Source organism: Petromyzon marinus, chromosome 68 (genome assembly GCF_048934315.1).
Source record: "Petromyzon marinus isolate PM22_M1 ecotype Great Lakes invasive population chromosome 68, UKy_Petmar_22M1.pri1.0, whole genome shotgun sequence".
In the NCBI taxonomy this organism is placed as follows: Eukaryota; Metazoa; Chordata; class Hyperoartia; order Petromyzontiformes; family Petromyzontidae; genus Petromyzon; species Petromyzon marinus.
This window is the reverse complement of record NC_133734.1, coordinates 1,689,300-1,705,397: the sequence shown is the minus strand read 5'-3', so window position 1 is coordinate 1,705,397 and position 16,098 is coordinate 1,689,300. Positions and strand designations below refer to the sequence as shown.

The 16,098-nt window shown below is 46.8% G+C and overlaps 1 protein-coding gene across 3 annotated transcripts in view; it reads left to right on the top strand.

The window, feature by feature from the left end:
* The first annotated feature begins 3,084 nt into the window (after positions 1–3,084).
* The window catches only part of LOC116956911 (ATP-dependent RNA helicase DDX50-like), a 42,819-nt gene continuing 29,805 nt past the window's right edge, over positions 3,085–16,098 (top strand). For 2 of the 3 annotated variants that reach the window (XM_076054744.1, XM_076054745.1), the window contains exons 1-4: positions 3,086–3,310; positions 9,322–9,498; positions 10,157–10,207; positions 15,393–15,581. In XM_076054744.1, the coding sequence (XP_075910859.1) occupies positions 3,257–3,310; positions 9,322–9,498; positions 10,157–10,207; positions 15,393–15,581 (471 nt within the window). In that variant the 5' untranslated portion in view covers positions 3,086–3,256. Of the gene's footprint in view, positions 3,311–9,321; positions 9,499–10,156; positions 10,208–15,392; positions 15,582–16,098 lie in introns of all 3 variants that reach the window. The other variant, XM_076054746.1, reaches the window with a different exon arrangement.

The window sequence follows — 16,098 nt, the reverse complement described above, 5'->3', positions numbered from 1 at the left end:
GATGAGCTCCTCCGGCAGGCAAGGCTGTGTTGGCTGGGCCATGTAGCCTGAATGCCCAGCCACGCATGCCGAAACAGCTTTTGTTCGGCCGGATCGAGGGGGCTCAATGGGCGCGGCACGGGCTAGAGAAGAGATGGAGTGATGTGGTACAGGAGGACGTGGAGCTGAGTGGACTTGCCGATGACTGGTACCAGCGGTGTCAAGATCGGCCTCTGTGGAGGAGGCTCGTGAAGGACGCTGCTACTGGGCAGTTGGAGGCAGTCGCCCTCCAACAACAACGGAGGGCGGAGGAGCGACGCTCACAACAACGAGCGGAGCGCCGGGTGGCTAAAGCACAGCAAGTTGGCACAGTAGGGGGCACAGGTGGTGCATCAGCCAGTCATCTCAGTCATCTCAGTCAGTCGACCTATGGAACCTGAGTCTGCCCCGTGACCTCCTGCCAGCGGACATTCGACACTTCACATGGCCTCAAGGTGCACATGGCCTGGCACAAGCGTCGTGGTGACGTCACCGCCACTTAGTGGCGAATAGCGGTTGTTGTCGTGTGGGTGAGTGAGTGGGTGAATGAGTAGGTGGGTGAGTGAGTTGGTGAGTAGGTGGGTGGATGGGTTGGTGGGTGAGTGAGTGGGTGGATGAATTAGTGGGTGGGTGAGTGGGTGGGTGAGCGGGTGAGTGAGTAGGTGGGTGAGTGAGTGGGTGAGCGAGTGAGTAGGTGAGTGGGTGAGTGGGTGGGTGAGTGAGCGGTGGTGTAGCAGTTAGCTCGCTGCGTTACACGAACCCGGCGACCCGAGTTCGATTCCCGCTCACGGCCACCAACACCGGTCCCGGGACTGGGGAGACAAAGACGGCCGGGCGTGGTGCTGGCCACCCACCCCCTCGTGTGCCACAGTGCCTGTAGCCCTCATAGGTGCTGCTCGCTAACAGCACTTGCCCCCAACATTCTATACAGGCTACACGAGGGATCTTTGTAGTTATGATTGCGTCATGACGTCACCACGTCGCGAAAGAGATTTTACGCAGTTCGCATTTTAGTTTTTGCCCGTTATATAGTCCGTGCGACATGACGTCACGTCCCCTGCATACCAACCTATTCACAACGTGCGTCATGACGTCACTGCAGCAGTTACCCCCCCCCCCGTCACCTTTGCGCGGTGACATTTCATTAATTTTGGTCGATCCCTGTGAGCCATTCGGCTCTTGAATCGGGTGCAACCGCAACAAACAAAAAACAGAAACACGAACAAGAAAAACATCTTAATTAAAGTGGCTATGTGTGACTGTGCAAACGGAAAATCCAGAAAAAAACCCAGCAAAAATATTCCTGAAATAGCACCGTACACCACCAACGCTTTGTGCAAAAATCCAGGTGGGATGCAAGTCAACAACAACAACAAAAACCACAAGACAACTTAGATTAAGGCCATCAGTCTAACTCCGTACTACGATAAACAAAAACATGGCCAAACCAAAAACCGTTTTCGAAATCACTTAAATAAAGCCATAAAAGCAATGTAACAGTGATCATAGGGACTGTGACCGATTTTTTTTTTACAATAAACGATATAAACAACACGTACCACCAAACCCTGTAGCCACAGCTGGCTGCATGAGTCACTCCACAAACAACAGGAAGAGCATCGGTCGGAGTATCAAACATTTTTCAATGCACCTTTAAGATCAGCACGCTAAATCAAAATACAGATAATACTTTGCAGCGGTCATCCGGAGCGAAACATTTTATTTTAGTTTCTAGATTTGAAGCTTTCGTGACTGCAAGGAACCATGCTCTTTGGTTCTATTCGGTAAAGTCACGTAGGTTTCACTCCAGCGCTGTCTTCGAGACAGGCTGGTCCCTTCACCTGATGAAGGCCGCTTGTGTTGTGGCCGAAACGTCGTGATTTTTGTTGTTTTATTTTTTTACCTACGTGACTTTACCGAATAGAACCAAAGAGTATTTTATTTTAGGCCACTGAATAGCAGTGGCAGCTAGGGGTGTACAACTCCTCTAGAGCAGTTTTGAGAGAAGATCTCATTGTATTCTTAGCTCTTTCGGTAAAGTCACGTTGAAGGGAAACAATAAAATAATAAAATATATAAAACAATCAAAATTCTCACGACGTTTCGACCATAACACTAACGGTTTTTTCAAACGGTTTGTGTTATGGCCGAAACGTCGTGAGAATTTTTATTGTTTTATATATATTTTATTATTTTATTGTTTCCCTTCAACGTGACTTTACCGAAAGAGCTAAGAATATGAATTACTGCAGTCACGAAAGCTTTAAATAAAAATTTAAGATCTCATTGGTAGTGATTCAAGTTGCGGTTTATTGGCAATAGCATTCCAGACCCTGGGGGCATCAATAGCAAAAGCCCTTCCTGCAGTTTTTGTACGGCAATCGGCATCAAGCACGGACGCGGTGACATCACTTTACCCAAGAACGGAATCGTAATTTGCGGCATGACGTCACCATCACGTTGCGTCTCAGTATCGTACGTCATGACGTCAGCACGTTGCGCTATTTAAATGACCAATTTCCCTTTAAATTTCGATTTATAAAGCTTTCGTGACTGCAAGGATTCATCTTCTTTGGTTCTTTCGGTAAAGTCACGTAGAATGAGAATAATGTAATAAATTTAATTTAATAAAATAATAAATTTAATTTAATAAAATAATAAATGAAATGTTATAAAATAATAAATTTATTATTTTATTCTCATTCTACGTGACTTTATCGAAAGAACCATAGAAGACCAATTTCCCGTTTGTCATGACGTCACGTCTCCCCAACCACCCTCGTACGTCATGACGTCATGCTTTTCAATCCACTTATTTATGATGTGCGTCATGACGTCATATCCCCCTGCCTTTTTTACGTCGCGCGTCATTACGTCACGGCCTCCACGTCGTTATATTTTTTTACGCGGCTCGCATTTTTTTCCCCGTTACGTAATCCATGCGTCGTTACGTCACGTTCCCCCCTCGCAGACCCCCTTTAACGTTGCGCGTCGTGACGTCGCTCGCTCGCTCGCCCGCCCCAACCCACCGCAATTGCCGTGCGTGATGACGTGCCGACCGTGCGCGCCGACGTCACGTCCGGTCCTTTACCACGCGGCCAGCAACCAAGAAGGCGGCCGCCACCACAGCCGGAGCCAAACTACAGCCAGACAACAGCCAGACAGCAGCCCGCAAGCAGCCAGACAGCAGCCAAGCAACAGCCAAGCAACAGCCGCAAGCAGCCAGCAGCCAGCAGCGATGCCCGGGAAGATCCTCGCCGAGCTGGAGGGTACTACGGCGGCGCCCACGACGGTGAGCGGCGCTGGGCCCTCGGGCCTGCACTGCGCTAGGAGAGTGCCGGGCCCGCACAGACCCCGCGTCTCCTATCCTCTACCACAGTACTAGAGCCCCCCCCCCTTTGTACTGTACTAGAGCCCCCCCACTTTGTACTGTACTAGTGCCCCCTCGTACTGTACTAGAGCCCCCCCTTTGTACTGTACTAGAGCCCCCTTGTACTGTACTAGAGCCCCCCCCTTTGTACCGTACTAGAGCCCCCACTTGTACTGTACTAGAGCCCCCCTTTGTACTGTGCTAGAGCCCCACCTGTACTGTACTAGAGCCCCGTACTGTACTAGAGCCCCGCCCCCTTTGTACTGTACTAGAGCCCCGCCCCCTTTGTACTGTACTAGAGTCCCACCTGTACTAGAGCCCCCGTACTGTACTAGAGCCCCGCCCCTTTGCACTGTACTAGAGCCCCCCGTACTGTACTAGAGCCCCGCCCCCTTTGTACTGTACTAGAGCCCCCCCTGTACTGTACTAGAGCCCCCCTTTGTACTGCACTAGAGCCCCCCCTGTACTGTACTAGAGCCCCGCCCCTTTGCACTGTACTAGAGCCCCCGTACTGTACTAGAGCCCGCCCTTTGTACTGTACTAGAGCCCCCACTTTATACTGTACTAGAGCCCCCCTTGTACTGTACTAGAGCCCCACCTGTACTGTACTAGAGCCCCCTTGTACTGTACTAGAACCCCACTTGTACTGTACTAGAACCCCTTGTACTGTACTAGAGCCCCACCTGTACTGTACTAGAGCCCCCTGTACTGTACTAGAGCCCCCTGTACTGTACTAGAGCCCCCTTGTACTGTACTAGAGCCCCCTGTACTGTACTAGAGCCCCTATTGTACTGTACTAGAGCCCCTTATACTGTACTAGAGCCCCACTTGCACTGTACTAGAGCCCCCTGTACTGTACTAGAGCCCCTTGTACTGTACTAGAGCCCCCTTCTACTGTACTAGAGCCCCACTTGTACTGTACTAGAGCCCCACTTGTACTGTAATAGAGCCCCTTGTACTGTACTAGAGTCCTACTTGTACTGTACTAGAGCCCCTTGCACTGTACTAGAGCCCCACTTGTACTGTACTAGAGCCCCTTGTACTGTACTAGAGCCCCTTGCACTGTACTAGAGCCCCACGTGCACTGTACTAGAGCCCCACTTGTACTGTACTAGAGCCCCACTTGTACTGTACTAGAGCCCCTTGTACTGTACTAGAGCCCCTTGCACTGTACTAGAGCCCCACTTGCACTGTACTAGAGCCCCACTTGTACTGTACTAGAGCCCCCTTCTACTGTACTAGAGCCCCCCCCCCCCCTCTGTACTGTACTAGAGCCTTTTTGCACTGTGTGTGGGCCCCCCATGCACTGTACTAGCCCCCCCCCCCCGTGCTAGCCCCCCCCCCGTACTGGTACTGTTCTAGCGCCCCCACCCCCGTACTGTACAATCCCCTTACTGTAAAGCACCCCCACCCCCCGTACTGTACAATCCCCTTACTGTAGAGCACCCCCACCCCCCCGTACTGTACTAGCGCTCCCAACAGCCGCCTGTAGGGGGAGCTGCTGCGCTGGTCTGTGGCAGTGTCTGCTGTGTATTAACAAAAAGAGACATCACTATCTGGGTGTGTGGCTGTGTATTGACAACAAGAGACATCACTATCTGGGTGTGTGGCTGTGTATTAACAAAAAGAGACATCACTATCTGGGTGTGTGGCTGTGTATTAACAAACAGAGACATCACTATCTGGGTGTGTGGCTGTGTATTAACAACAAGAGACTTCACTATCTGGGTGTGTGGCTGTGTATTAACAAAAAGAGACATCACTATCTGGGTGTGTGGCTGTGTATTGACAACAAGAGACATCACTATCTGGGTGTGTGGCTGTGTATTAACAAAAAGAGACATCACTATCTGGGTGTGTGGCTGTGTATTAACAAACAGAGACATCACTATCTGGGTGTGTGGCTGTGTATTAACAACAAGAGACTTCACTATCTGGGTGTGTGGCTGTGTATTAACAAAAAGAGACATCACTATCTGGGTGTGTGGCTGTGTATTAACAAAAAGAGACATCACTATCTGTGTGTGTGGCTGTGTATTAACAAAAAGAGACATCACTATCTGGGTGTGTGGCTGTGTATTAACAAACAGAGACATCACTATCTGGGTGTGTGGCTGTGTATTAACAAAAAGAGACATCACTATCTGGGTGTGTGGCTGTGTATTAACAAAAAGAGACATCACTATCTGGGTGTGTGGCTGTGTATTAACAACAAGAGACATCACTATCTGGGTGTGTGGCTGTGTATTAACAAACAGAGACATCACTATCTGGGTGTGTGGCTGTGTATTAACAAAAAGAGACATCACTATCTGGGTGTGTGGCTGTGTATTAACAACAAGAGACATCACTATCTGGGTGCGTGGCTGTGTATTAACAAAAATAGACATCACTATCTGGGTGTGTGGCTGTGTATTAACAAAAAGAGACATCACTATCTGGGTGTGTGGCTGTGTCTGCTGTGTATTAACAAAAAGAGACATCACTATCTGGGTGTGTGGCTGTGTATTAACAAAAAGAGACATCACTATCTGGGTGTGTGGCTGTGTATTAACAAAAAGAGACATCACTATCTGGGGAGACGGGTGGCCGAGGCCTGATGTTGGTGCCGGGGCCCACACACAACACACACACACACCCCCTACATACACACCCTACACACACACCCCCTACATACACACACCCCCTACATACACACACCCTACACACACACCCTACACACACACACACCCTACACACACACACCCTACACACACACACCCCCTACACACACACACACACACCCTACACACACACTCCCTACACACACACACCCTACACACACACTCCCTACACACACACACCCTACACACACACTCCCTACACACACCCTACACACACACACCCTACACACACACTCCCTACACACACACACCCTACACACACACACTCCTTACACACACCCTATACACACACCCTATATACACACCCTACACTTACACACACCCTATACACACACCCTATATACACACCCTACACACACACACACCCTACACACACACACCCTACACACACACACATACCCTACACACACATACCCTACACACACACACACCCTACGCACACACACCCTACGCACACCCTACGCACACCCTATACACACACACCCCCCCCTACACACATACCCCTTACATACACACACCCTCGTGTGCCACTGAACTAGGACATCACTTGGCCCTGACAGCTGGGGGGCTGGAGGCTATACCCGGGCGATTTATTTCAGCGTTGGCTCCAGCCAAGTTTTGAGTGAGACTTTCCCCCCCCCGCCGCCCTCCCTATGAAAGTTGAAGGCACCCTGAGCCCACCGATTGGAGTTTTTTTCTGTGTTGAGCCAAAGCCCCGCCGCTGCATAATTACGTCGACGATGATGACAATGCACCATTGAGGGCGGCCAGGGTTGGTGGGTCACGCGTGGATTGTCCCCGTGCACTGAATCCCCAGCTGCACGGTGGGTAGCGGGGATCGTGGTGGAGATGTAGTTATTTGTATCCTTACCCCACGGTGTTCCCCGCGAAGGCGCAGCCTTACGTATACACATTGGACGGCAGAGCTCGGTGGCTATGAGATGTTAACTACCTCGCCAGGTATGCAGGAGGTCGTGGGTTCGATCCCAACTCTGACCATGCCTGCTGCTGTATGTTTGAAGTTTGCGTCTCTCATCACCGCGGTGGCTATGAGATGTTAACTACCTCGCCAGGTATGTAGGAGGTCGTGGGTTCGATCCCGACTCTGACCATGCCTGCTGCTGTATGTCTGAAGTTTGCGTCTCTCATCACCGCGGTGGCTATGAGATGTTAACTACCTCGCCAGGTATGCAGGAGGTAATGGGTTCGATCCCAACCCTGACCATGCCTGCTGCTATATATTTGGGTATTGCTTTCTCTCATCACCACGGTAACTATGAGATGTTAACTACCTCGCTAGGTATGCAGGAGGTCGTGGGTTCGATCCCAACCCTGACCATGCCTGCTGCTATATATTTGGGTATTGCTTTCTCTCATCACCACGGTAACTATGAGATGTTAACTACCTCGCTAGGTATGCAGGAGGTCGTGGGTTCGATCCCAACCCTGACCATGCCTGCTACTGTATATTTTGAGTCTGCGTCTCTCATCGTCACCACGGTAGCTCTGAGATGACCGAAGCCATATTAATCGGCTCCCCTCTGCATCTTTCTTAAATTGGTTCATCTCGTATGTTGAATTATGATCACAATGTCAGTCCGACACAAGAGGTCAGCAACCTTAAAGGTACATTTTTGAGCAGAGGCACACGTTTATAAGGTGGTTAAAATGCCCTTTTTCCACCTAAGAAATGTTGCCAGAATGCATCACTTCTGCCAGAATACATCACTTCCTGTCACCTGCTGACTTGGAGAGACTGGTCCATGCTTTTGTGTTATCCTGACTGGACTACTGCAACGCCGCACTGGTTGGGATACCAAGCAGAGTACTGGGCAGACCCCAGTACTCTGCAGAATGCAGCCGCTCGAGTGCTTACATCACGTACACCATTCTGTGAGCACATTACACCGGCGCTCTTATCCCTTCATTGGCTGCCGGCCACATTGCGAGTGGATTTTAAGATGCTGCTATTAACCTATAAGGCTTTTTAAGGGCTCACCCCACATTATTTGCAGGAACTAATACACGTATATTACATCGAGGTCCTTAAGATCTACTGATCTCCAACTGCTCAGCACTCCAAGGTCTAGGGTTGCGCTCTTTTGGCGATTGGTGCTTTTGTTAGCGTGCCACCCACAAGCTATGGAACGCCTTGACACTTAAAATCAGAAAATCAAGAGTCGGTAGAAATATTTAAGTCTGCTTTGAAAACCCATCTCTTTAAAGTGGCCTTCCCTCTTTAGTTTGGTCGGTTGCCCTGGTTCTGTTTTTATTTCCTGATTTCCATGCATTGCTCATTGCAGTCCTAGGATGGAATGCTACACATTTGAATTATTATAATTGCAACTACCTCGTCTGGTATGCGGGAGGTCAAGGGTTCGATCCCAACCTTGACAATGCCTGCTGCTGTATATTATGGAGTCTGCATCTCTCTCTCTCTCTCTGCCCATGGTCTCGTGGATTTTTCTCTCCAGGTCCTCTGGTTTTTCCCCCCAACATTTAGAATCGACATGACGAGCTTAGATTATTTCGATAATTTTGTTGCTGCTATAAATTTCCATGTGATGATCAGCCACTCCGTTGAGCTGTCTTTTGTGATGGCCAGGTCACTTCTGATATATAAGCTACTCGCTTTACTACCCGGCTTCGCCCGAGACTTGGATTCTTGTCTTGGATTAATAGACGGCCTACGCGGAGGGTTTGGGGGGGGGGGATGCGTGACGTCAGCAGGTACACTGCGTGACGCTGCCGCATGCGGGTGACATCACAGATGTGACGTCACCGCTCACTTGCCATGCAAAATATATCCATTATTGCGCCCCCCCCCGCCCACCAAAATACAAAAGTCTATTTTTATACTTTTTGCATTGTGTACAGTCTGGAAGCTACCCACATGCCAAATTTCAAGTTCGTTGCATGCCGGGAAGTACTCTAAACATTTCGAACAGACACACATATCCATAAATTTCCCTTTTATATATAAAGACAAAGCTCAGTGGGATTTACCTGTTAAGATAAAAAAAATCGATTTTATTTGTATATTTTCTTAAAGTGATTTGTTTACCTTTCCTTCACTGTTGCTCTCCTTTCGTGTTGTTGTATCGTGTTTGTTGTATCGTGTTTGTTGTTGTAACGTTGTGGCTACCCAGTGTGCCCCGACTGGACCCATCTTTCACAAAAAAGCTTCATAGCTCATCGTACCCGTCCTGCGGCGTCAACGGAATGTTGTGATTGTGACGTTGCGAGACGCTCTGTGTTCCCGGATGTTAGGAGCCGAAGAAGGTGAAGGGAGAAAAACGGCGGAGGCAGAAGGGAGGAGACGCAGAGACCACGATGGAGGAGGAGAACGAGAAGGAAACACCGGAGGAGGTGAAGAGAGCGAAGAAGGCAAAGAAGAGAGAGAGACGCCAGGAGGAGGAGGAGGAGACACAGACCGTCCCTGAGAAGGTGAGATGCAGGGAGAGAAAGAAGAGACACGGGGAGAGAGATGCTGGGAGAGAGAGACGTGGGGAGAGAGAGACGTGGGGAGAGAGAGACGTGGGGAGAGAGAGACGTGGGGAGAGAGAGACGTGGGGAGAGAGAGACGTGGGGAGAGAGAGACGTGGGGAGAGAGAGACGTGGGGAGAGAGAGACGTGGGGAGAGAGAGAGAGACGTGGGGAGAGAGAGAGACACGTGAGGAGAGAGACACGTGAGGAGAGAGACACGTGAGGAGAGAGACACGTGAGGAGAGAGAGACGTGGGTAGAGAGAGACGTGGGGAGAGAGAGACGTGGGGAGAGAGAGACGGGGAGCGAGAAACGCGGGGAGCGAGAGACGCCGGTTGAGAGACGCGGGGAGAGAGACACACGGGGAGGGGGAGGAAGAGGAGACGGGGAGAGAGAGACGTGGGGAGAGAGAGACGTGGGGAGAGAGAGACGTGGGGAGAGAGACACACGGGGAGGAGGAGACGGGGAGAGATATGCGAGGAGAGAGAGAGAGACACGGGGAGAGAGACTCACGAAGAGAGAGAGACACGGGGAGAAAGAGACCTGGAGAACTGGGTCTCTGCATGCACCTAGCCTGGCACGGACTGCATGGTGATGTTACTGTATGCTGCCTCCCACAGTCTCCAAAGAAAAAGAAGAAGAGAAAGAGCGAGGAGAGTGAAGAAGCACAGGTGATGGTGGCGACGGTGCTGATTGACGGTGCTGATTGACGGTGCTGATTGACGGTGCTGATTGACGGTGCTGATTGACGGTGCTGATTGACGGTGCTGATTGACGGTGCTGATTGACGGTGCTGATTGACGGTGCTGATTGACGGTGCTGATTGACGGTGCTGATTGACGGTGCTGATTGACGGTGCTGATTGACGGTGCTGATTGACGGTGCTGATTGACGGTGCTGATTGACGGTGCTGATTGACGGTGCTGATTGACGGTGCTGATTGACGGTGCTGATTGACGGTGCTGATTGACGGTGCTGATTGACGGTGCTGATTGACGGTGCTGATTGACGGTGCTGATTGACGGTGCTGATTGACGGTGCTGATTGACGGTGCTGATTGACGGTGCTGATTGACGGTGCTGATTGACGGTGCTGATTGACGGTGCTGATTGACGGTGCTGATTGACGGTGCTGATTGACGGTGCTGATTGACGGTGCTGATTGATGGTGCTGATTGATGGTGCTGATTGATGGTGCTGATTGATGGTGCTGATTGATGGTGCTGATTGATGGTGCTGATTGATGGTGCTGATTGATGGTGCTGATTGATGGTGCTGATTGATGGTGCTGATTGATGGTGCTGATTGATGGTGCTGATTGATGGTGCTGATTGATGGTGCTGATTGATGGTGCTGATTGATGGTGCTGATTGATGGTGCTGATTGATGGTGCTGATTGATGGTGCTGATTGATGGTGCTGATTGATGGTGCTGATTGTAGTGATGGTGTTGATGAAAGTGGTCATGATGGTAACGATGTCGATGATGACAATGGTGATGATGGTGGTAGTTATTTGGTGGCGGTAACGGTGATGATGGTGGTGGCAACGATGATGATGATGATGATGACGATGGAAACTGCTTCAGTAGCCCGCGATCAACGAACCCTCTGGGAAAAAAAAATGAAGACCATAAAAAATAAATATCTTCAGAAAAGCGATTCAAAGAAGTCAAAATTTAAACGTGTTGAGAGTATTTGCTGCTGTACATTTCCACGTGATGTTGATGATGACAACCACTTTGTTGAGCTGCAACCTCGTGGCCGATGATATCGGCCACTTGGGTGACCTATCACTTGTGATGGCCAGGTGGTCACTTCTGAAGAAGAGCTACACCTGGTGTAAGTAATATTTAAAAAAACGTTTTTTAAAACACGCTTTAATTAAATGTACCGTACGAGTAACGGCAGAATTCCACGACTCCAGGAAGTGGCCTCGAAGCTTGCCACAACGTAAGGGACCGTGGTGATTTACAGCCAACGTGAGTTGAGCGTGGACAATTAGACCCAAGCCGAAACATAGCATATATAAAAAAAAAATGTTTTAAAAAATATTTTTAAAATTTGTAATGATAGAATATAGTATTGTCATCAGTAAGACATAAGTATACCAAGTTTGCAGTCGATACCACATTGGGAAGTGGGTTAAAATGGAGTTACAAGATTTGAGGATACGGCAACAACAACAACAGACAGATTGAGTTAAATAAAAGCGTGTAATGAATAAAAAATAGTTATGTTGTAGATATTTGTTGCCAGCACAGCTCCCCCCAGACCGGAACGCTACGCTACGAGTGACCAGGCAATCAGAGGCACTCACGTTATTACTTGAATCTCTCTCTGAGCATAATGAAGTTTTTATTTTCAGTCAGATCGCATAAATATAAAACGTGTCGTTAAAAACGAAACTAAATGACTATCTACTATTGTTATTTTATTTTACCAGGTAAGGCCCCACTGGGCTAAGCAGCTATTGTTTCAGAAGCGACCTGGCTATCGCAAATGCTTGCTCAACGGAGCGGCTTATCATCATCACCACGTGGAAATGTACAGCAGCAAAATGCTCTTAAACGCACGATGTTGATTCTGAACGTGGAGGGAAAAACCGGAGGACCCGGAGAAAAATCCACGTGATCACGGGGCGAACACGCACACTCCAAATACACAGGTGTCGGGGTCGAGGTTACATGCCAGGCGAGGGAAATAACATATCCGAGCCAGCCACCGAATGAAGGCTGGCACAGCGCAAGCGTTTAAGAGTATTTCGTTGCCGCTATAAATTTCGACACGATGATGAACCACTTCGTTAAGCTGCTATCATTTATCATAGCCAGGTGGTCACTTATAAAAATAATAAGTAATATTTAAAAATACTTTTTAAAAAAACACGCTTTAATGAAATGTACCCTACTAGTAATGGCAGAACTCCACGACTCCAGGAAGTGGCCCCGAGGCTTGCCAAAACGTAAGGGACCGTGGTGATTTACAGCCAACGTGAAATGAGTGTGGACAATTAGACTCAAGCTGAAACATAACGTATAAAAAAGATTGCTTAAAAATATATGTACTTTTATTTTTAATGATAGAATATCGCGTTGTCATCAATATGACATAAGTATACCAAGTTTGCAGTCGATACCACATTGGGAAGTGGATTAAAATTTAGTTGCAAGATTTGAGGATACAACAACAGACAGAGTGAGTTAAATAAAAGCGTGTAAGAAGACTAGTTTATAATAACAACAACAGACAGAGTGAGTTAAATAAAAGCGTGTAAGAAGACTAGTTTATCACAACAATAACAACAACACAGTGAGTTAAATAAAAGCGTGTAAGAAGACCAGTTTATAACAACACAGTGAGTTAAATAAAAGCGTATAAGAAGACTAGTTTTTATAACAACAGAGTGAATTAAATAAAAGCGTGTGAGAAGACTAGTTTATAACAACAACAGACAGAGTGAGTTAAATAAAAGCGTGTAAGAAGACTAGTTTATAACAACAATAACAACAACACAGTGAGTTAAATAAAAGCGTGTAAGAAGACTAGTTTATAACAATAACAACAACAGAGTGAGTTAAATAAACGCGTGTAAGAAGACTAGTTTATAACAACAACAGAGTGAGTTAAATAAAAGCGTGTAAGAAGACTAGTTTATAACAACAACAGAGTGAGTTAAATAAAAGCGTGTAAGAAGACTAGTTTATAACAACAATAACAACAGAGTGAGTTAAATAAAGCGTGTAAGAAGACTAGTTTATAATAACCACAACAGAGTGAGTTAAATAAAAGCGTGTAAGAAGACTAGTTTATAACAACAACAGAGTGAGTTAAATAAAAGCGTGTAAGAAGACTAGTTTATAATAACCACAACAGAGTGAGTTAAATTAAAGCGTGTAAGAAGACTAGTTTATAACAACCACAACAGAGTGAGTTAAATAAAAGTGTGTAAGAAGACTAGTTTATAACAACAACAACAGAGTGAGTTAAATAAAAGTGTGTAAGAATAGTTTATAACAACAACAACAGTGAGTTAAATAAAAGCGTGTAAGAAGACTAGTTGATAACAACAACACAGTGAGTTAAATAAAAGCGTGTAAGAAGACTAGTTTATAACAACAACAACAACACTGAGTTAAATAAAAGCGTGTAAGAAGACTAGTTTATAACAACAACAGAGTGAGTTAAATAAAAGCGTGTAAGAAGACTAGTTTATAACAACAACAACAGAGTGAGTTAAATAAAAGCGTGTAAGAAGACTAGTTTATAACAACAACAGAGTGAGTTGAATAAAAGCGTGTAAGAAGACTAGTTTTTATAACAACAGAGTGAATTAAATAAAAGCGTGTGAGAAGACTAGTTTATAACAACAACAGACAGAGTGAGTTAAATAAAAGCGTGTAAGAAGACTAGTTTATAACAACAATAACAACAACACAGTGAGTTAAATAAAAGCGTGTAAGAAGACTAGTTTATAACAATAACAACAACAGAGTGAGTTAAATAAACGCGTGTAAGAAGACTAGTTTATAACAACAACAGAGTGAGTAAAATAAAAGCGTGTAAGAAGACTAGTTTATAACAACAACAGAGTGAGTTAAATAAACGCGTGTAAGAAGACTAGTTTATAACAACAACAGAGTGAGTTACATAAAAGCGTGTAAGAAGACTAGTTTATAACAACAATAACAACAGAGTGAGTTAAATAAAGCGTGTAAGAAGACTAGTTTATAACAACAATAACAACAGAGTGAGTTAAATAAAGCGTGTAAGAAGACTAGTTTATAATAACCACAACAGAGTGAGTTAAATAAAAGCGTGTAAGAAGACTAGTTTATAACAACAGAGTGAGTTAAATAAAAGCGTGTAAGAAGACTAGTTTATAACAACAACAGAGTGAGTTAAATAAAAGCGTGTAAGAAGACTAGTTTATAATAACCACAACAGAGTGAGTTAAATTAAAGCGTGTAAGAAGACTAGTTTATAACAACAACAGAGTGAGTTAAATAAAAGCGTGTAAGAAGACTAGTTTATAATAACCACAACAGAGTGAGTTAAATTAAAGCGTGTAAGAAGACTAGTTTATAACAACAACAACACAGTGAGTTAAATAAAAGCGTGTAAGAAGACTAGTTTATAACAACAACAACAGAGTGAGTTAAATAAAAGTGTGTAAGAATAGTTTATAACAACAACAACAGTGAGTTAAATAAAAGCGTGTAAGAAGACTAGTTTATAACAACAACAACAACAGAGTGAGTTAAATAAAAGTGTGTAAGAATAGTTTATAACAACAACAACAGTGAGTTAAATAAAAGCGTGTAAGAAGACTAGTTGATAACAACAACACAGTGAGTTAAATAAAAGCGTGTAAGAAGACTAGTTTATAACAACAACAACACTGAGTTAAATAAAAGCGTGTAAGAAGACTAGTTTATAACAACAACAGAGTGAGTTAAATAAAAGCGTGTAAGAAGACTAGTTTATAACAACAACAACAACAACAGAGTGAGTTAAATAAAAGCGTGTAAGAAGACTAGTTTATAACAACAACAGAGTGAGTTGAATAAAAGCGTGTAAGAAGACTAGTTTATAACAACAATAACAACAGAGTGACTTAAATAAAAGCGTGTAAGAAGACTAGTTTATAACAACAATAACAACAACAGAGTGAGTTGAATAAAAGCGTGTAAGAAGACTAGCTGCCCAGCTCATTGGGGGTCCTTACACCTGGTAAAAAAAAAATTCATTTAAAAGCGTCGAGTTTGGGTGCTCACTCACGGCACTTGCCACAACAGTCTGTTGATGTTGAGGCTACCATGTTGAGTCTCTAATGATGATGCTGCTGTTGCTCCCCAGGTTGTTGAGGAGGTTGAGGTGGAGCCGAAGAAACCCAAATCCTCATCCAAGAAACGGAAGCTCCCTCCCACCTCCCCTCCTTCCCCTGCAAGCGCCAAGGGAGAGGAGGCCCCCCTCTCCGCCGCCTCCATCTCCTCCACCACCTCCTCGCTCTCCGGCGAAGAGGTGGAGGCGGGAGGCAACGCGGAGGTGAGGCCGGCACCAACTCCTGCTCATCCTCCACCCCCTCCCTCACTTTCACTCCTCCTACACCTCCTCCACCCCCTCCTCGTCCTCCACCCCCTCCTCCTAGACCCCCTCCTCCTCCACCCCCTCCTCCACTTTCACCCCTCCTTCACCCCCTCCTCCACTTTCACTCCTCCACCCCCTCCTCGTCCTCCACCCCCTCCTCCTAGACCCCCTCCTCCTCCACCCCCTCCTCCACTTTCACCCCTCCTTCACCCCCTCCTCCACTTTCACTCCTCCACCCCCTCCTCGTCCTCCACTCCCCTCTCGATCTTCTCCCCTACACCACCACCTCCCCTCCTCCTCCACCCCTTCCTCTCCTTGACCCACGTGACCCGCACGGGGGTCGTGTGGGACAGATCGCTGTGCAATTAAACGTTGAGATTGGAGGTAAAGCCTGGGTCCGCTGCCCCAGGAACGTCCAGGACGGACGTCTGGATAACGTTGGGACCCCTCCGATTTGCGCGTCAGGTTCAGTGCG